This window comes from Sebastes umbrosus, chromosome 15, assembly GCF_015220745.1.
Source record: "Sebastes umbrosus isolate fSebUmb1 chromosome 15, fSebUmb1.pri, whole genome shotgun sequence".
NCBI lineage: Eukaryota > Metazoa > Chordata > Actinopteri > Perciformes > Sebastidae > Sebastes > Sebastes umbrosus.
In genome coordinates this window covers 8,357,427-8,380,347 of record NC_051283.1, presented here as the reverse complement: position 1 = coordinate 8,380,347, position 22,921 = coordinate 8,357,427, and the positions used below count along the sequence as shown (strand labels likewise).

Sequence of the window (22,921 nt, the reverse complement as noted above, 5' to 3'; positions counted from 1 at the left end):
TGCCGATCAGCATACTGGATTATCAGATCAGATTTATTGTAGCAGCTGTTTTTTCCTGCTTCAACACCCAGGCTATCGACGTCTGCCGGGGGAAGATAGGCCTAATTATTTTCCATCCATATGTGATTAACAGAGATTTGCCTTTTAAACGCTCGGTACGCGGGCCTGTTGAACACTCACCTCCTGTCCAGCGCGGCTCAGACACAGACCAGTAGCTTCACAATCGCTCCACGAGCTCGTGGCTGACTCTGCTTCAGGCCTCCATGGGGAATATGGGAGTGTGAAATCACATAGAAGTCTCTTACTAACAGTGTTTTAGTTGTAACTTTTCCTCTGCAACTTTGCATTAGTTATCATATCCTTTTTTTTTTAAGATTCAGCAGAAAATTGGGAATGTATTGTGTTGGGAAGGTCAAAGAAGCCACTAGTCGCTGTTGTAGCTATTTATCATGTGAGCCTCTGTGGTGCGCAGAGCCGATATTATCTTCTCTTAAGTACTGCAGTCGAGCAGGCGAGCACATCTATGAGCTGTGTTCTTGTTTCGCCGTAATTAATTTTGAGTTTTCTGACATTAATCCCAAACAGAAGGCAGCAATCAAGGTTTTTTTTTTTTGCCTAATTGAGGCCAAGTGCCCGTAAATCGCATTTGGAAAATAGAAAAGTGAAATCACTACGGTTTAATGCTGTTTGGTTACAGGTGAATGTGTGGGAAAGGGAAGCAGATAAGAAGGATTGCCAGAACCCGTAGCTTACATTCTGCTGATGTGTAAGTATGTTTACTGGGGAGATATGCAGAGAGGTAATCAGAATTCAAAAAGCAATAGCACTCCTGGAACAATAAATCCACAAAATTAAAGCTGCACAAGGCCAGATTGTTATGTAAAAATATGCACGTGTCTACTGGCTTCAGTTTCTAAGTGTATAGCTGCATTCCTACTATACAGTATGAGACGCCATGGTTTTGAAAACATTTTTTAGCCAAGTTGGCAGCATGTTCTATATGGACAGCATTGTCGGTCAGTCAGTTGTTTGGTTGTTCCAGACTGAAATATCTCAACAGTTATTGGATGGCTTGCCATGAAATATGATAAACACTTTCATGTTCACCTCAGAATGAACTGTAACAAGTTCCCTGATTCCTTAACTTTCCATCTAAGATGAAGAACATGGTAAGCTTACACTTACCAAACAGAAGCATGTTAACATGGCCATTGTGCGCATGTTAGCATGCTGACGTTAGTATTGTGCTACAGCCTCAAAGAGCTGCTAGTGTGGCTGTAGACTCGCTAGCTTAGTCTTGTATGCTGTATAAACTTATTTTCAGGTGTTAGACATAGTCACTGTATCTGAGAGTGACACATTTTTAACTAGAGAGTATCTTGCGATGGGACAACCCGGTGTCACCGTTAGAGCGTATACAATACCACGACATTACACGGACATTCCGCGTGTCATGAGTACGCATTTTAGACTTTTCGCATGTCATTTGTACGCCACGCAAACGTCCGCAGTTAGGTCCAGGCAAAAAAAACAATTAGGTTAAGGACAAGCGTCATGGTTTGGCTTGAAATAAGTACGTAAACTAAGTAAAACACGTACGGAAACAACATAACCCACCTACAGAAAACATGTCACATACGTCAATAAGAAAACGTGACAAACATCACTAAAGTAACTTGCAAAACAAAACACAAAAAGTTTGGTGTTGGTTGGGCCCATCCACCTCCCCACCCGCACACCATAAGCGGTCTTTCTCGCCTTTTATAATATATCACTAACTCTTATCATAGCATTTATACGCAGATGTGTTTACATTACAGTCAGTACAGGATACAAGGCGTATATGACACGCGAAAATCAATAAGTGATACTTATTGCACGCTAAACGCCTTGCACATTATTGTGGCATTTATACGCCTTTTCGTGCGAACGGTCTGGATGCGATCACACCAGCCGCCAGCCAGGGAGGTAAAGTGGGGGGGCCAATGGCCTTTTCCCCACCTCTTACCCCCTACTTTTGGCCCCCTTGCTCAGACCACGCACATCTTCGAACTCGGCCTTCATTTTTATCTCAGCTACGCACCTGTAAAGTTTTCTGATGACAACTCAGGCCAGGGGCGTCAACAGACAGACATATAAACACCTGGCAAAGTACTCAAAACTGCCTCCGCGGTAGATCCCGCTAGAGTAGATTTCATGATGACACACACACATAGACTCACAAGGAGAAAACAATACCAGCCACACGCTGTCGCAGCTGGTTACAACAGTGAGGAAAACCATCCAGAAAAAGCACAGCTCACTAATAATGACTGTACCTACTGTGAAGAACACATTTATTCATCACCTGCAAACAGATGAGTTCTGGCAAGGGGTTATTTCCTGCTGCTTATGAACATTTGCAACATTAATATTCTTACATTTAGTGTGATTTCTGAATCCATTTTTGTCATGTGCATAGCCTTCTTTTTATCTTTTTTTTTTTTTTAAATCAAATGGCTGTTTTTAGTCCATGACATAATGCTCTTGTACTGACAGCAGGCTGCATGTATTTCAAGTACTCTAAAGGCCCTGGAGTTGTCCATTTTCAAACATAAGTAGATAGATCTGAGTTCATTGGAAATGATCCATAAACCTCCTATACAACCGTAGAAAGCGATGAGTAAACACAATGATAATCCCAAACATAATTTTGTTATCGACCTCTTTGGGATGTCATCTAAATGAGTATTGTGTGTTTTGAATTGAATTTATGTCCTTTTTGATAGAATAGACGATGATTTAATCTTGTCGGAGCGCAGGAAGCAGCAGAGTATCAAAGGACTGCGCTTTCCTTTGTACATGTTATACAATACTTGTAGTATTATATCACAAGCTATGGGTGTGTGAATGAAAATGTAGTTCATCAGCATGGTGGCAAGAATACTGTGAATGTGTCCAGTAGAATAATGCTTTAACATGATCTATAATGCTGTAGCCTCAGTTGGGACTTAAGACTTTAACTGAACGTATTTACCAGCTAAAGCAGGAAACTAAGCAGAAAAACACACATTCAGGTATAATAGGTTGAAGATCACTTTCTCCAAAAACAGCTTATTTTGGCTCCACAAACACTTCTGCAACCAATTTAAGCCCCACACACAACAACTGCAACTGATTTATTATCCAAGCATCTGCACTGAAAACACAAGAATCCAGCATTGCAGAGTTAATGGGTTACCTCAACTCAACCAGGCATTATAGAGAAGATTACAGGTTGCTGCTCAAAGGCTGGTGCATCAGGTACAAAAATGGAAGTTTACACATACAGTAAGGAAATGTCAACATCACTTACCAGCACAATTAAAAAACATTTTCCTCAACTTGGCTCGTCAGGCAAGGGGACAAAAACTGTTTTAAAAGCTGTCTCAAACAAAAAAAATTATATTTTTTTTCAAATACAAATAAAAGTATGTTTTATTCTTAAAGGGGGGAGTCCACTGATGTTACACATCAAAGTGTGTGTACAGGTGTTGGGAAGTTGTGTAAAAGCCTTTTATGGCTTCAGAGGAAGCTGCTTGAAGTCTGATAAATAACCTCAAGTGATGTCAGTGTCGGTTGGGTCTGAACACTACAAGTTTGAAAATGAAAACTATCTGCAGGTGTGGAGTTAGAAAGAAGTGAGCTCACGAGACCTCCATAGCCCAATGCTCATCTCTGCTTGACCTGACGCAAGCAGCTCAAGGCTACTATCATAATACACCCAAATCTGTACAGTTGAGTGAATCAAGTGAGAGTTGCTTTATGGGTAATGTAGGCGCCAGGTTTTGACAAGGAAGGAGATGATGTCTCTGGTTCTGCTGCATAAACTGTCCATCATAAGTCCAACAATGTTATAAAGAACAACGCTAAATTGGGGAAGTATTCTTTTTAAAATAAAATGCACATTTATTCACATTCTCACATATATTTTCTCTTTTAATCTACACTTTGGTGAATGAACGATACAAAAAACTGAATTCACCTGAATAAATGTACTTCAGCGTTTATGATTCAGAGTGACACAGTCACCCCATTTATACCTGGCATTTAAAATTCATCTCAAATCCAGATTGTATCTAGATAATAAACCTGGTATTAATATGTCTCCAGTGTCCACACCGAGATCCGAATAAGATCCGATCGCTCTGTCTGAAAGGGCTAAGAGGAAGGCTGCATTACGTACGGGCTTGCAGTCGGGCACTGCCAGAGAGGCGGTGCAAAATGCGCTGACACATCAGCCTCAAAACGCCGCAGTTTAGGGGAAAGGAGTCCGTAAAACGTGACTTTGAGTTACATCTACACTCGCACACACAGCTGGATAAGGATAGGAGATGCTGAGCGCAGACAGAGCGATCGCGGTGATCGGCGGACCCGCCAGTGACCGGAGGAGCGTTGACAGTGCACTGTTGAGCTCTGCCCTCCCCTCCTCCTGTTTTTTACTACCGGAGCTCCGGAGCCCAATGATTGAAAAAAAGATTGAAAATGCAGTTGCATTTACACTTGTGTTTAATGTAGTCACAATGCGTCCCTGACCACCTCCGGAGATGGTTTGGTCGATCGGATCACAATCTGTCCTCAATGTGTTATGGGTGCATTTACACCTGTACTTCCATGTGGTCAAGCACTATCCGATTGCAATCCGATCACCCAAAATGCATTTTATAGCAAGGTGTAAAGAGGGTAAGTGACTACCTGATGGTCAGCCTGTGAGACAGGGACCTTTTTTACGCCTCCGCGCTGGCAGCATTATATTTTCAGGTTGTCCGTACATGTACGTATGTTTGTATGTATGTACCTCCGGTCCATTATCGTGAAAGCGATATCTAAGGAACACTTGGAGGGAATTTGTTCAAATTTGGCACAAACGTCCACTTGGACTCAAGGATGAACTGATTAGAATCTGATGGTCAAAGGTCAAGGTCACAGTGACCTCACATTTTTGGCAATAACTCAAGAATTCCTACGCTAATTATGACAATTTCCCACAAATGTCTAACAGGATAAAATGATGAAGTGGTGACATTTTGGACAGACATGGATGTAAACTGCAACTTGACTGGTTGGCGGAGACATACAACCGTGAGGCGTAATTCTAGTTTTACTACCCATAATTGCAAGATGACACTTTATTTAGGATTTGACTTTGCACTTTATTAAGTGCTTTAAAAAAAAGTTTTGTGGCAATATAGAAACAGAATGGTCACATATGTTGTAAAGTGCACAATGCACTTTGTGACAAAGCATGAATGTTGTTTAGAATAGCTATTAGACACACTGTACTAGGGGGCATTGATTTAACATTCTTGGCTTTTTGCAACACAGGTGCATTTGTTCTGTAACTCTCCTCCATTGCCTCCATGTACTGTACGGCTGCAGTGGAGTCCTCTGGGAGGATTCCTAAAGATGTTCAGGTCTTATTTCTGTTTCTACCTTGTGTTTGGATGTGCTCTGGAGGTCACACAACAGAGTTGTGGGTTGTTTCTACATTCTGCTTTAGCCACAGTTGGCAGCAGGTCAAGAACTTTGCGAGAGTTTTACAAAAAGTGAGAGGCGACTAGAATAGAAGTCACAACACAATGTAATAGAAGGGTCTGAGCCTACGTGAGGTCATCTTGTGAAGAGGAAGAAATGGAGTGAGAAGAAGAATTACTGTGAGGCAAAAGTCAAACCTCAATTCAAAAAACACGAGTGCAGTACAGAGTCATCAGTATTCAAGTTCAAATCCAAGTCTTCTCATCTACTGCAGTTACTTTTGAGTGCAGGTCAATTTAATCAGCTCATGCAAATTATATCCAAGTGAAGATTTCCGGGAATAAATGTAACAACCCCATCCACAGATTGATTTTGAACTCAGATATAATAGGCATTCCTCAGCTCTGAAAAGAATATTCAAAATGTAGGTATGGTTCGGAAAAAGAGTCAGATTGAAGAATTATATGACTGCACAGCGGGAAGCCCCAAGCCAAGACTGCCATCTCAGTATGGAGCCATTAAAGTGTAATGGCACCCAGCCACAACACCAGTGCTCCCCCACACTATTGATTTGTTCTATTTCGGGAAGTTGCTGTATAGCAAAGATACAAGGCCTACAGTGATATTTTTTCCTGATCAGCAGCACTCACAGTTCAGTGGAAACAAAATGCTTGAGGTAATGTCCAGGTGTTTGCCAAAGTGTGAACTGTGTTCCTGCAACATGCTGCATTATATCGTACTCTTTTTCTCTCCGCAATCTTCCTGCGTTTCTTCACTCTTAGGTGGAGGAAAATAGGGAGACCTTTTATCTATCTATATGTAGATAAAATCAAATACTCAAGATATTTAGAGGCAGAAGGTAAAATGGAAATATAGACTTATTGGCCACCTTATTACACACAGCTGCTCATTACACAGCGTGATACACTAAGTAATGTGGCTGCATGTATAAAGCATATAGACATAATTAAGCAACCCAATTACATTCCCATAACACCAAACTGCATTCTCAATTACGTTTTATTTTCTCCTGGACTACGGCCCCAGTTTTAAACGGTTTTAAACACGTGGTTTGTAAATTGAAACAAAACAACAACAAAATTACTTGGTTTGGTTTATTATGTTATTTAAGCTACAAATGTAAATTTGATTAAGGGAACGTTGACTTTTGGTTTCACGTAGTCCACAAACAGCAGTCTTTTGGGTCAAAGTCCTGTGTTTTTTTGACCCATCCACCAACCCAGTCTCCCACCAGTTTCACCACAATTTGCAGAGTTTACAGGCTGTAGTGTAAAAAGCAAGAAACATGCAGGCGCAGTTAAAAAGACTTAGTTAATGAGAGCTGTCAACAAGTAGGGTTGGGTTCTGGTGGAGACTTTTTGGACCCAGTGGCTCTATGGATGTAGGTCAGTTGGTTGGTTGGTCCACCACTTTGGTCCAGACTGAATTATCTCAACGATTGGATGAATTGCCATGAAATTTACTTGTACAGGCATGCATGTTCCCCCTGGTGTGAATTGTTCTTTCTTTGATCATTATTTAACTTTTCATCCACAATTGAATTAATCCAATACTAGTTTTTGATCAAATACCTGCAAAACTAATGACATTCCTATCAGCCCCCAGCTGTACTTTGTGTTTAGTACTAATTAGGTTATTTTAGCATGCTAAACTCAGATGCTGAATGAGGTATTCATTCTTTTGAATATAGAGTTTTAGTACTTTGAAAATCAACTTTTGAGTTGTACTTACTTGTTTAACATATTTGTTAGTAAAAGAAAGAAAGAAAAAAACCTTAGTAATGTGAATGAGGCATTCAAAAGGATTCTGATTTAATAAGCAAACTTGATGCTGGATTCAGACTTTATTTACTTTCATTCATAAAGTGCTTTTAGCCCCAATCCTACGCAGAAGAGAACATGTAGACCCATTCAACTACAGAAACAGGAAGCTGTAAATTGTGTACATAATTATGTAAATACCATGTAACTAAAAGCACAGTCCAACACCGACATGGAGGAGACACCATTCTACAACTTGTGAAACCTTGATGTCTGTTGTGACAAGCTGATGGTAGGGGTTGGATGTGGCTTTAACAGCATGAAACCTTGGATGACTCTTGCCTTGTGTATCAATAGCACAGGCTGGTACAGGCTCAGTACATAGTACGGCCATTAAGTCCTTGGTATGCTTGAAATTAATTTGTTTATAAGACGTAGTATGTACAACGTAGTATGTACAACGTAGTATGTACGAAGACGTGTCGTCTGCATAACGATGCACGTCTCCAGTTGGTCTCTCCTCAAATAATTTATCATTTTGTATTCGTTTGTAATCCCAAAAAGTGATGGAAGTAGTGTGAAGCATAACAAAAATAAAGCTTGAGAGAGAAGTTTCATTACTACTTTTAACTGCTACGTTTTTCCTTCCACACACCCGGTCACTTCACTGTGTAAAGCAGGCGTGCTTGTCAGACTGTCGGTTCACATACTTGCCGACCTTGAGACCTTAAAAATAGGGTCCAAAGGTCTGTGGGGGTCCAACCTTAGAAAAATCAGAGTTTCAAAGACTTTGTTTCCTGCATTCTGGTGACTTTAAAAGAATGAAAAACAGAAAAATAATAAGTACACTGCAACAGCATTTTTATGGTAAACTTTAAATTTTGCCTTTAATTTTCAGGAAAGAAAATTGAATAATTTGAAGTGTGAATCTCTAGCATACTCTAATATTTTTCTTCATTTTGTGCCCCTGCTTGAGAATTTCTTTCAGTTAGAACTCTCCATTTCTTTCTCCGTTTCTCTCACTCACTGAAGGCCCTTTCAGACACAACGCGGCCAACGGCACCACTGCGCTCTGAACTCAACTTTGGGCGCCGCAGGCGGTGATGTGCACTGAACTCAGTGGCGAGGGCCACTCAAACGTGAGCTCAAACTGCGCTGTGTCGCGAGTATAGACTGCTGTCATTTGGTGTAGCTGTATTATCATTCGGGTCGAAACTGTGGAGATTATACACGCTGTATAGTGCCAGAAACAGGTTTAGATAACGAAAAGGGAAAAAAAGTGTGAAAATTTGCCAAATTGGGAGAAATACGGGAGAATTGTGACCCCGGGAGGAAACCAGGTGAAGGCAATAAAAAACGTGAGTCTCCCGGGAAAATCATGAGGGTTTAGAAATTGACAAAGATTGTCAGAAGCAATTCCGACGTCGGAAAGGTGAGTTGGAGTGCGTTTCAGATGCTGTTTGACGATCCAACAAGCACTTAGTTTGAAGCATACTGATGATGCCACCACCTCCATGTCTTTTGTCGTTTGTGTATTCGCTGTTTTATGATTGTTGTGTAGCGTTTCATGTTTTGTAGAAAACCTGAGGGGAAGACTTCCCCTTTGAACAATAAATAAAGCAAACTAGGCATCTAGTAGTACGAACATAGAGAATAGATCTGTTGCTGTTGGCAGCTTGCAGCATATCTCTGAGACACCTCTTGATATTTATAGACCTCCCCGACAGTGATTGTCTAAATTAGGCTTTACATTCAAAATGAGAAAGATTCAGACAGTTCACCCAGATTTGGTCATTGTGTGAGCCTTTATATGTATTCATTCATTATGTTCCTATTCTTACTGATACAAGAGTCTCTTCAGATCTATTGTGATTCCGCTTTCGAGCCCCACAGAGTGCTCTCTTATTCCCACTTGCCGTAGTCTGCAATGTGACAATAAATTGCATTGTTGAACGCCTCAATAAGTGTGTGTAAGCATCTTAATCCCTGCATCCTCACAGTATTCCGCCTGCTTTTAAAAAAGCCTAGTTGAGTGCGGCTGGGAGTGGAGGATAAGGATGCTAAACAATGATAACCTTGGGCACCACCATCTTAAAGTGAGCCAGCCGAGTACTCTCCTGTTCTTGAAGAGGAGAATAGAGCGGTAAAATGAAAGGTGAAAAAAGGGGAGAGAGAAGGATTATTTGAGTAAACATAAGTCACGTAGCCAGCAGTGAGGAATGAAAGCGGTGTTGAATGTTCGGATGAGTAATGCCGCTGCTCCCGTGGTCATGATGCTCGCAGAGCAGCGATGAGTGTGTACACTCTGGCTGGAAGCGGCTCAGTTAGGAGTCCTGTGTGGAGATGAGCCAATATTAGTCTACCGAGCTTATAAACTGTTGCTGCGACATAACCCCCAATCTTTCTGCCACAGGCTGCTGCTCGCTGCTGATTGAAATTATAGCACCGGAGCAGGTCTGCTTGTTAGGGGGTGAAGCTTCTTAAATATGTCCTGCTAACAGTGAAATAATTCATCTGTGTTGGATTTCAAAGAGAGGCACAGATGGACGGCGATTACTCATTTTTAGAAAGATGCAGCAATGGGAGAAGTTTCATCTGCAAATTTATGGTTGGTTTATATCACCAATCTATTAGACTGCATATGTTGCCACAGAGCAGTCCAAACTCTACATTTCAATATGTATAGGGCTCCTGGGCTGAGCTGATAAATGTGGAAATGTTGCCTCAAGTGAGTGAGAGAATATCCAAATACGTCCCTGGCTTCTTTTTGTTAAAGCAGATGGAATCTTTTAAACGTTTGTTGAAGGAAAAGACAACAGATATCAAGTGAGTGGTTGTTATGGGGATAATTATGAAAGGGGCAGATGGCTTAGGGGGATATCAGAGGCCGGCAGGTTATTTTTAGACTTACTGCAGCACACCTCAACCTTTTAAAGCACATCCTCCGGCTCCAACGGAGCATTCATCAATGACCCTGCCTGGATAGTGGGCGCTGGTCGGGATGAGCTGTTAAACCCTGATGACCTGGTCACCTGGGCTGAAGCACAGCTCTTTGTTTAATGTTCATCTTGGAGGAAGAGACACTACTACTGGAGCACGGTTAACCTGGAGCTCTACTTTAATCATGTGGTTTTATTCTATCAATGGGAACAGTCCTATTTTTAAAGGATGAAAATATTGTCCTGGTTCTCTTTTGCTGCTAGGAGAAACCACTTTTTTAGATGTTGATGATCACACTAGTCATGTTTCTATTCATCTGTCAAGCAAATATTAAGCAGAATGTTGAAATGTCACAAAAAAGAAATGCAAATTTAGAAAACTAGATAAATTGTAGATAATCAAAACAACCACAACTGTCCGTGCGTTTGGATCTTCATGGTCAATGGGCCTATATTTGAAATTTGAGTTTAAAGTCTTAAGTATTAGTATTTAAAATGTTATTTCAACAGCTTCCAACCACCTCATTTTAAACTGCCAATAGCTATGTTTCTATTCAATTGTCAAGCGAATTTTATGCAAACTTTTGAAATGTCACACAAAAAGAAATGCAAATTTGGCACGTTTCCATCAACTGTTTGGAGCGAATAAACTCGACTAGTTTGGTCAGAAGTTGGCGCTATAGGCTATGCCTGGCTGCCAGTAAACTGAGTAGAAGAGGAAGTAGCGGCTGTGAATCGGAAACAAAACAAGTCACCTTGGCCATTTAACATCTATGAGAGAACAATGGAAAGAGGTTTTCAGGAATTTGTTTCAATTGGGTTGTTCTTTCATGTCAGCTCGTATTGGTCTATATTTCATGTTGTCTGAAAAAAAAAGGGAAAAAAAGCATCCAGATGTTATGGGAATATCTGAAAAGACACCGACAGCAGAAACAGCTGATCAGTCATGTCAGTTAAATGTTGGCTACATCACAATGTCTTCGGCATATAGCGAATCAAGTCTTTATCGACAAAGGCAAAAACCACTTCGAGTGAATGTTAAAACTTTTTTTGCAATTGAGGAAGTTTTATTGAATTTTGCCATTTCCATACAGCTTTTCTAATGCGATACTTCAAACTGTGCATAAAAATACGTGAATGGAAACACGGCCACTGTCTCCACATGTTAGACTCTATTTATCATTTCACATTTAGATTTGCAACAAAATTAAAATCACACTATTGTGCTTTGTTTTCCGGCGTTGGCAAGTCATCTCCATCCATGCTGATTGAGTCACTGGTATTTTTTTATTTATAAAGCCATTTTGGGCAAACTACCATCTAGAGCTGCAACAATTCAATTTAATCAATTGACAGATTAATCGTTGAAGGCTGTTTTCAGCCTCTCAAATATGTCGATTTTCTGATTTACCCTGTTTTATGTCATATGACAAAACAATACATTTAGAGAAACAAGGATGAATACTTTTCATTATTTTCTGGCATTTTATAATTGTTTAATCTTGAAAATAATCAGCACATTAATTGATTGTGAGAATAGTCATTAGTTGCAGCCCTACTACCATCATGTAATTATTATCTCAGATCACATGACATAATATCTGCTGTCTGTCCATAATAGACAGACCGAGATGGGAAAGACAACCTCCATGTTTGCTACTTGGAATAGTCTTAATTTAAATTGAAGAATTGAAAAATAACTTAATTCTCAGGTTTATCAGAACTTTGCCAACTTTTAGTTTCTTCTCTGGTTTCATACTGTTTTGTCTGAAACTTTTAATGCTGCCGTCTTGGTCAGGTCTCCAGTGGGACTTACCTGGTTAAATAAGTAAAAAGAATATAAAAGATCTATACTGCAGATTGATCATCAGCCTTTCTAAATATTTTGCCTTTGGAGCTACAAGAATGCAGGTCATTGATCTAATATTGAAGCCTTACTGTAGGTGCAGCATGATTAAAGTAAAACAATTGGCAGAATGTTCTTTCTCATTTTAATATATTGGTATTGATCAATGTGTCTCCCCTCCTCACTTTTTCTTTTCTTTTCTTTTCTATTTGCGGAGTCAGAATTTTCTTTTCTTTTTAATATGTAGGTGTGTGTAGACTTTTTTTCTTGTTTTAACTCCTTTCCTTTATCCGCAAAGGCATTATCCTTCCTTTTCTCTTTTGGAGTAGTTGTAGTGAGGTGTGATTTATTCACTTTATTTTATTATTAATTTTTTTTGGAAATATTTAGTTTTTAGTTTTTTGGAAGATAATTGTGTCTCTGTGGGCGTAACTTCTCCATTTCTTTTTATATCTACCAAATATATTTAACCATTGGCCACAAAGAAATTTCTACTATATTTAAGTAAAATAGATATTTTTAATTATATAATTATTTCATTCACCTTCTAATGTGCCAGCGTAAAATATGCAACAATATTTTTTTTGGCACACTTGCTTAAAAGCCTTGATTTCTCTTCTTTTAACTATTGCTCTCTCTTCACACACACACAAACATGCTGCACTACTATGCACACTACTACCATATTGGTGATGTAATCAGTTCTGCAGCAACAGAGTAACGCCTCCTTTGTTTAATGAGCATTTCCTACACACATTTCAGAAATGTCATTCTACATGAGGTGTGATGGAACATCTGTATTTGCTTGTATGTGATTTGTCCGCTTTTCTCCTCGTGCTACACAATATTTATGAGTGAATCTTAATGAGCTGAATCTACGCCCGGCGTGAAGCACGCCGTAATCTTGTAAACACTGACAAATCTCCGAGTGGCGGCCGTCATCTTTATCTTCACGGGATGACAGCGATACGGAGAGAGGGGCGGAGAAGGATTGTTTAATCTCCGAGCTGTAGTTTGATCTGTGGCTTTCATACTCATACAGGAGGGAGGTGTCGTCTCTCTCGCGCTCTGTTTCTCTCCTGGTTGCTGTGGCGACGCCTGCCGCAGCGCTTTTGCCTCTGCAGACTCCAGCAGCATCAGCATCTGGGCAGAGAGCTGTGCGTGCTAACGTGAAAGCCAAACCCAGCAACACGTGTTATGTAACATGTTGTAAAGTGCTGTGCCTGCAAGTTAGCGAGGACAGGACATTAACAAACACATCAATTCCTCTTATTCCTTACAGTTTATTAATGAACCCATCGCAACAAATCAATGCATTGAAAATGAGCTGACTGTGGAGTCCCAAGTCCACACTCACCCTGTGATGAACCTGTTGCTCGTGCAGCACTTGTTGGAGCAGTACTTTGTCGCAATGATATTTATCCCTCCAAGTCCTCGGCCATCTTTCTTGCTGATTTTCTGCCCTCTTTTATCTACAATTCTTCTAACGTGCCAAACTGCTCCTTTGCAACTCACTTACCTCTTCATTTTCTATTCTCCTCTCCAGCTTTCCCTCCCTTTTCCTCCTCCCTCCAGCTAATATCATCATCAGACTGGGAAGAAACTTCTCTATTCATTTCATCGTCATAAGATATAAGATAAGATAAGATAAGATAAGATAAGATAAGATAAGATGAACCTTTATTAATCCCCGGAGGGAAATTCAGGTGTCAAAGCAGCAACATCAGCAAACATCAGCATAGCCAGTGTTCCTCTAAACAATGTGCAGCTGGGATGTTAAGCAACTGTTTATATGCAGCACATTTAGTCAGCTGTTCATTTTGTGTAAGAAGAAACACATTTTGTATCATTTTTGAAGTTTGGAAAAAATAAGGAGTTGGGCTCTGGTCTTTCTGATGCTCATGGAAGACAAGCAGAGGGGTGAGTCTCTTATTACAGTACGTATGGCCACCTCACGTCAGATAGCTAACAGGTAGCTAATACAGTAGGTAGCTAGCTGGTAGCTAACAAGTAGCTAGGCAATCATCGAGCGTAAATGACAGACAGTTGGTGTACAGAATTGTCGGAAGCTCTCAGTTGAACTTTAAAAGATATTTGAATTAGGGCTGTCAATCGATTGAAATATTTAATCACGGTTAATCGCAAATTTTTTATCTGTTCAAAACTTGCCCCAAACTGCATGTGATTATCATAAAGTAGGCATGTCTGTAAAGGGGAGACTCGTGGGTACCCATAAAACCCGTTTTCATTCACATATTTTGAGGTCAGGGGTCAAGGGACCGCTTTGAAAATGGCCATGGCGTTTTTTCCTCGCCAAAATTTAGCGCAAATTTGGGGCGTTATTTAACCTCCTTCTCGACAAACTACTATGACATGGTTGGTACCAATGGATTTGTTTTCTAGTTTCTGATGCCGGGATCTTCACTCTAGCTTTAAAACTGAGCCCGCTACAACTTAAAAAAAAAAAAAGATTGATTGCGCTAATGCGTTAAAGAAATTAGTGGCGTTAAAACGAATTTGCGTTTACGCGTTATTATCGTGTTAACTTTGACAGCCCTAATTTGAATATTGAATAATTTCAAACATAGCTATCACTTTTGTAATATTTGAATAAATGTGAGATGTTATCTGGTCTTTCATAAATAGAAAACCAGCCAAGTTGACTTTTCTCTAACGGACTTGTTTTTAAAAGACACCTCAAGAACAAGCTGCAGAAATATTTTATCTGTTTCCATTCATGTAGAAACCAGATAAGTTTGTTATTATATGTTGTTTGATATTTGTAGGCCACAAATACAGGCCTAATTACTGTATTATTATTACATTTCAGAAAAAAACTATTTCCCTCCGTAAGCCTGAGGGATGTAACCTACACCTACTCATCCTCTGGAGACACTACATTCCTGGACATACAGTACCTATTTACCAGGAGAACTGTGAAGGTAAACTAGAGAGCAGTAGTACTACAGCACTCAGCTCTGCACAACAGCAAACACACACAAGATGCTTTTAAAAAGCAGTGTTTTGTCGTGACCTTTTAGCGTCCTCTCTGGAGACATGCAAAGATGTTTGCTGAGAGTCCCGAGAGAAACCGCAAACCAATCAGAAACCTTCCATTCTTGGTTGGTTTATTTGTTTTGAGGGTTACGTAATGGATGAGTAGTCTGAAACTTGAATATTAGCCAGTCCCCTCTCATCAGTGCTAATTTGCCACAATTGTAATATAATCCTTTTGTTATTTTTATATACAATTACATGTATTTTTTTTAACACAGTTTTCCTCATTAGAGCGTGCCATCGTTTCTTCCCACTGCTTGTTTTTCGGCGTACATGTTTGTGATCTAAATCCGTTGATTGCCTCGGTGCTGATACACAAACCAGGAGAGCAGAGCAGAGTAGAGAAACTCAGTAGCAAATGTTCAGGCTGTGGGTGTGTGTGACTGAGGCTTGTGTGTGTGGGAGTTCATCAGCTCATTACAGACTAACCATTCTCTTTTGTTCGCTTTAATGTGAAAGAATTTATTTCCAGTTTTAGAGCCAATGTAGGCTACCTATAATTTGCACATCTCCTAGCAACAAGACTTTGAACAAACTAAATATAACTACTTGCTAAGGTGTCACTATAGGCTCGGCGCCACTGGCTATGAAAGGCTTGTGTTATATGTGTATGTACATATATATGTGTGTTTGTGTGTGTGTGTGTGTGTGCATGGGTGTCTGAGTGCAGCATCACCAGAGGGCTTCCAGTAAAAGCAAAAATCCATGTTACCATATGCACATAAATTACATGATGTTTGCACAACACCAAAAAATGTCAAAACAACTAGATTAGCACTTGAAACGTCATCTCATCACCTACAGTTTAGGGAATCCTGTTTATTAATGTAGCCACGTGGCTAACCCAACATGCTTTACCCTTTCACACATTTGGTAAAAGGCCTGTATTCAGACTATGACTTCATTACAGAGCTTCTGTAAAGTTATCTTACGTACTGGATAAGGCAAGGTAGCTAGTCGACCCGGCTAATACCAATATTATCCAAACACCGTCTTTGTACAAGTGTGAGGAAAAACACAATTGATTGCAGGTGTAAATGCATGCAGAATACATTGCAATAGACTGTTTCAACGGAACTGCATTGCTAGGCAACCGCTTTTGTCTATGTTTACTTCCTGTCAGCGGATGTCATTCACGCAGGTTGCGTCCGAAATTCCAAACTAACATGCTATTTAGTACGCTAAAACAGTATGTGAAATATTTTAGTATGTCCGAAACCTTAGCATGAAACCAGTACTATGTGAATTGCATACTATTTCCAGTGAAATACTACAGTATTCAAAAGCTGGACACTACGGCGGCATAAGTATCCCACAATGCAATGCGGTAGTGACGACAACGTTCATAACGGACGTTGACGGACCGCGCTGTTTAACGTATAAGTATTAGTTTAAGTATAAGATTTCACTTTGCTAGGCGTAATATATATTTTAAATGAATTCAGACTTTGAATCTCACAAATTGTCATTCTCGTCACATGAAGTTGGTAAATGATAAATGATAAATTCATGCAATATTTTATTCACTTTACAGAGTTTTTTAATTAAATGAAAAATAATGACTACAGAGACTGATCTTCTTTAAAAAATAATCTGCTTTATTTCTTGTTTTATTTGAATTGATGAATGTCAGTATACAGCAGCATAACTACGTGGACTCTGTTCAATATCCAATCACAATATAGTTATCTCATAGCTTATATATGTATTAGGCTTGGTATTATTTGGAAATTTGTTATGCTTGTATCAATATAATACCTTAGTTTTGGTACTGACTTCAAAAGATTTTGCTATAGCCTACTTTGAGGAATATAAAACACTTAAAGACAGCGTGTAGGATTTAGCAGCATCTAGTGGTGTGGTTGCAGATTGCAACCAACAGAATTCCCTTCCGCTCACTCCTCCCTTTTCCAAGACTGCGATAACGTGAACCGCTGAGTGCAAAACTGAGGTAACGCCGTTCGCCTCGCTCAGAGGTCATCCTTACCATAATAACATTACTTTGGAAGCAACGTAAGTCAAACGGTGTCTGGCGGTACCACGGTTTTACACTCTGCGGCTCACATTACCGCAGTTTAACAAGCTATCGGAGAACTACGGTGGCCTTCAGGTAAAATTGCGAAAGGCTCTCTCTAGAGCCAGCGTTTGGTTTGTCCGTTCTGCGCTACTGTAGGAACATGGCGGAGCAACATGGAGGACTCCATGAAGAGGACCCGCTCCCTCTGTAGATATGAAGGGCTCATTCTGAGCTAATGAAAACACAGTTCTTATTTTAAGATGATTATGCACTAATGAAAACATGGCTATAAATATCATATTCCATTTTTGCTAATAGATCCCCCGAAATGTTACACACTGTTCCTTTAACAAAAGAAGTCTAACTTAACAGTTTTTAATGTTGTTTTTTTGTCCACTGTCTTGCCATATAAGAACATTTCAATGTTATACTTTTTTATATTTTTGCAAGTTTATCGTTTAAGTCAGACAATGTCTTATCAAAGAACATTGAACCAAAACTAACGTTTTTACTACTCAATTCTATAGACACATTTCAGTCGATACTGTCATAAAAAAGTAGTACATAATAAATAATGTACAGGATGTAATCTGAGGAGAACGACATGTACTGACTAATAAAAGAACGTCTTGATAAAGACCTGTAGCGGCAAACCTGATACATCTTTCCAAATCTAGGGAGACATTTTTTCTTTTAAAAAAAAAGAAAAGAAAAAGCTCCCCTGAGCCCCTCGTGAGTGAGTGCTGCTGCTTGTCTGTGTTGAGTGAAGTGTGTTTTTAATACAGACGTGGAGCTGAATGTCACCCTCCTGTAGCTCCAGCCTCCCCGGGGCTCTCTCACTCTGACTGTGACAGCACGGCCTCAGCCGCCCGCCCACAACCCCCCCTCCTCCCTCCTGCTGGATGGTCTGTCTATCTTCATACTCCCCCCTCGACCCCCACACCACTCCCCCCACCCCTCGCTGTACGCAACAGATCGGCACACCAGCGGCACCGAACGCAGCTCGCCTCTTTCATCAGGCTGTCACGCAGGCTCAGCCGCTCTGACTCACAGTGTTTATCACAGCTGCGGGCGTGACACTAGAAAGCGTATGACAACCGGTTTTATGCGCGTGTTGTTTGTGTGTGTGTGTGTGTGTGTGTGTGCTGTAGGCCGCCGTTATATTCTCGGGGGAGTCATTACTCGGGTGATCTCTTCGGGCGGCCCCTGAATCCCCCATGTTTGGAGTCAGTCCTCTCCTCATCCCGCCAGGAGCGTTGCGGGAGCTCAGTTCACAGAGCTCGTTGTTCAAAACAAATCATCGTGTCTCCCTCTGCACCTTAGCCAAATAGGGGCCATATCAGGAGTGACTGGCCACACATTAGCGGGAATTGAATTGAACTCACTCAGTGTTTCTTGGTTGGTTGTGACAGGAGAGAGGGAGGTATAGCAGCGTGAGAGGAGAGAGAGAGAAATGTACTTCAGGGCGGTGTGTGCATGTGGCACGTTGGGATTGTTCCAACAATCTCGTTCGTCCTTTCTTAACCGAAATTAGTCATGCATTAGATTAACAGCAGGGAATTCAGTTTAATACCCACAGCTCCAGCACTCTCCACTGATGTCAATAAAATGTATTTTAGGACAAACAAAGCCTATTGATCCTCCACCAGAAACAGTATGATAGGCCATTAACGGTTGGGGTCGGGTTTTGATGAATACAAATGAAATGGAGATTGGATGGGAATTCTGTGAACGGCCGAGCACGAGATTTAAACGTTGGTTTGAAAGGTCTTAATATTGCTTCCGCCAAATTCTTCAGAGTCCCATTTTTGTGCAGAATGTGAGACAAAAGAGCCGTCCCCTCCTCCAGTCCCTCCGCTAATCCCCCCTCTCCTTTGTGGTCTGTTTCCAGATGTGTTGGTGAATGGGAAGCCATGTGACTGCGATGTCATTGCCGACTGTAAAGCGGGTGAAGCTGTGACCCTGGAGGTACAACTGACCAATCTGAGCAAGAACTCAGTGGGGCCCCTGGCTCTGACTGTGGTGCCCTATCAGGACTACCAGAACGGAGTCCAGAACTACGATCTGGAGGACGCGGTCACCTTCATCGGCTCCAACACCTTCTACATCGAAACGGTCAGTCGGGGCTGGATTGACGTCATAGCGTCATTTTAAGCGTACAGTATTTGTCAACGATTATAACTTCTCCTATGAAGACATATTTTATAGTATTACTACTTGTGTTTTAACCTCCACTTGTGGGTTGAGTTATAGTTGTTGATAAATACATTAATAAACCCTTATATCTGCTTATAACTACATTATAGTGAGTAATAAAGCATGTTTAAATACTGCTCATAAATGCTGAGATACTGTAAGATAGAAAAGTAAATTACAACAACATAAGAATAGAAACAGGAGTAAAAATATAAAGTGTATAAGGAGTAATACTAACACCAGTGCCTAACAGAATAGCAATTAGAGTAAGATACATTTAGTAAAATAAGTAAACTAAAATAGAAAAAGTAATATTGTGCAAAATAGATAGAATAGAGAGACTTCAAATGTTGCTGCATTATTACCACCATTAGTAATAGCAATAATTAGGCTTTTATGCTTCAACAGCACATACACAATTAAGCCGAAACCAAACCATTTATTTTTGATATTACTGATGAATTTGAAACACCATGTTGTAAAAGCATAACAAAAAAAAGAACAAGATGATAAAAGCATATCATCATGTTTTAAATGTGTAAATTAGTTTTTTCTTTCCCCTTCCTTCCACATACTAGCTGAGATTTATGTTTTGCTTGAGTTATGTAATCATGGCTGCTTTTTTTTTTTGTCCAAATCATAATAACATTGTGTTTTATTGCAGTACAGGCAACACACATTAATGTACCTCAGGGAACTGTAGAGGCAGACATGACTTTTGCTTTGATGGATTACATAACTCAAGCATGTTTCAAGTCACTGTGAATTGTGACTTGAAATGAAACCAGTGACTGGCCAGCAGGCATAAAAGAGAAGCTATACTATAGCATGCTTAACAAATAGGCTAAAACCACAATCTTTAAATTAAAAAGACCCTTATCAGAGAAGGGATCCTTTGTCTGTGACACATTATCACTCCTGAATGTTGAACAAGCTGGAGGTGATTAAAAGCGGCTTGATGCCAGAACAAAGAGCTTGTAGTCTAAAAAAGCCAATGAAAGCATGAATGAATTCCCCATATTCCTGAATGTGCAAAATAACTTCATTTAGGGAATTGTTCTCCACTGAAGGAGGAAACGCTGCACTTGTCGGTACCTTTTCATGAAAGCCGCAGTCGGCTTCAAACCTAACTCCCCTGTTGGCTTCGCTCTGGCTGACAGTGTGCCAGATTCATTATGAAACTACTGCTAATGATTCTGTCTGTCTTTGCCATCACCAGGTTAAACCCAAAGAAAACTCTGTCTGTGTGGGAGCCCTGCTCTTCCTCTACACTGGAGATTTCTACCTTAACATCAAGTTCCAGGACGACAGTGCTGGACGAGAGCTTCCTTTAGCCTGGTTCACTCTGCCCAGTGTCCACATCCGAGCCCTGGATGCTCCGCTACAGGCCGGGGCCTGAGCGGCTGGTGGCATCATCATTTTAGCTCTGAGTGAAAGATGAAGGGTTTTGTTGCTGATGTTCTCTGTAAATACAATATTCTTATGAATTCAATCACATGTAAATATAACTTTGTTAAAGGTTGCAGCATTTGAATATACACACTCCTGCACACTGTCAGTGTGTACGTTGCTATCTAGCTAATGATACAGCTAACATTTTTACAGTTGGCTGTTTTGGGTTGATTAGAAACAAGCCGTTTCTCTTTCTTTCTGAACGCTTTTTAAAGGCTCGGACCTAAATCAGTTAATAGTTTTATAGTTGAAGTAAATTTGCATTGTGCTTTCGCGTTGAGTTTAAGTTTGACACATGAATTCACAACATTGACCAATAGCAAACTGTACTGATCTCTGACGGAACTGAGCTGGACTTGATTTTCTTTTCTTTCCTGAAGGCATCACCCATCCTACTTTGCCTCTGATTGGCTTACCCTATATATATATATTCTATATATACATATATATAGAATATATATACAGAATATGTACTGTATATTTTCAATTCAATTTTTCACATTATAAGAACAGTGAGCAAAAAACAAATAAGAAAAAAAAAACACATGAGGTCATGCGCTGGGCAGTAAATTAAGGCAAATATAAAAACAAACAAATTTAAAATAAAACATTGCACATGGTACATATAATGATTATAAAAGATCTGTCTCATTGGATGAATGCCAAGTACCATTTTTCATGGACCATTTTTCTCCCAATTCTTTTGGGAGTTCCAGAAGAGGTAGCTGTGTTATACTGAAACCAGTATTTTGTAATTGCCTTCTTACTTGCTGCCAGCAAGATCTTTAGGAGGTAGGTATCATCTTTACTTAGTCCGTCAGGGATATATCCAAGATAGAGGCATGTGAATGTCAAACTAATATATTATCAAAGCCACATTTTTTTTACGATCTTGCATATGTAGGTGATACCAGAATAGGCCCACTGTCTATATCTATGATCTCGCAATGCTGGCATAAAATCAGGCCATGCGGCCATCTATGCAATTTAACCTCTCTTATGCTGATATTTTTACCCTAACCCCTAATCTCACTCCTCATGCCTAAACCTAACCAATCCAACCAACCAAGGCAAAGAGTACTAGCCAATCAGAGGCAGAGTAGGGTAGGTCACTTCTTAGGAGGATTTGTAATTTAGCAAGCAGGACAGTCCACAATATAGTGAGCTATCTTATTAGCTGTGTTGCACCATCTAATTTTACTGACCCTGCTCTGTCGGAGTATAAACGCTCCACCAAAAGCTCCACTGAAGAGATGCAGTATGGTTTCTATGGTCAATGTGAGACAGGAATAGATGCTACAATTGCATTTACTGGAATTAACTGTGTAAACTTATTTCCGGTTTGCGCCTTTTTAGCTAGCCAGCTTGCTAACTTGTAGTTAGCTAAGTGTTGGCTAGCTAGTCTAGTAGCAACGAATGGTAGCCAGGGCATGAAATGCAAACGAAGTAGTCACTATGTCACCAGGCTTCCAGCGCCTACTATTTTGCGAGGATATTCGCACGTCCAATTTATTTTGCGTCCGAGCACTAACATCATTGTCACACTTTTTCTTATTTTTAGTAGTTTGATTGTTGAATCACAGTGCCATTTATTCCGTTGAGTCTTTTGTTACCTTGTATTTCGAATTACAAAATATCTACTGAAGGAAAACAAGAAGAATTTGTGTTACTGGGCAGAAGATTGATGAAGAAAAAGAAGAAGAAGAAGAAGAGGAGCTTTAAACCAACACTGGAAATGTGATTAGCCAGAATCTATAGCCAGTTATTTACACATAAAATCTATTTATTTCTACTGCTGTATGGACATTTTCTTTGTGCCACAACACTGAATTACTGATGAATCTGACCGTCCTAGATTAGCCTATCATTATGTGTGACATATAATTGTTGTAAATAAATGTTAAAAGAAGTAACCTTTGTTTATTTTGACATTATTCCCACTCCTTTCATTTTGCCTATCCCAGCCATTATAGTTCTGTGTCCATCTTCATTTTGTGCCTGCCGAGATGACCTTTATCACCTCAGCATTTTGGGAAGCTCAAGTCTGACATTTACACACACCAAAATCCATAAACAGTGATTACCGGGGAAAACATTGCTGACTAATAATAATTTTTAACATTTATTTATGCAGGGAAGG

The 22,921-nt window shown here is 40.0% G+C and overlaps 1 protein-coding gene across 2 annotated transcripts in view; it reads left to right on the top strand.

Moving 5' to 3' along the window:
• trappc9 (trafficking protein particle complex 9) overlaps positions 1–22,691 on the top strand; it is a 250,202-nt gene extending 227,511 nt beyond the window's left edge. For both annotated transcript variants that reach the window (XM_037794320.1, XM_037794319.1), the window contains 2 exons: positions 19,025–19,248; positions 20,549–22,691. In XM_037794320.1, coding sequence (XP_037650248.1) covers positions 19,025–19,248; positions 20,549–20,728 — 404 coding nt within the window. In that variant the 3' untranslated portion in view covers positions 20,729–22,691. The remainder of the gene's footprint in view (positions 1–19,024; positions 19,249–20,548) is intronic.
• Positions 22,692–22,921: the final 230 nt, after the last annotated feature.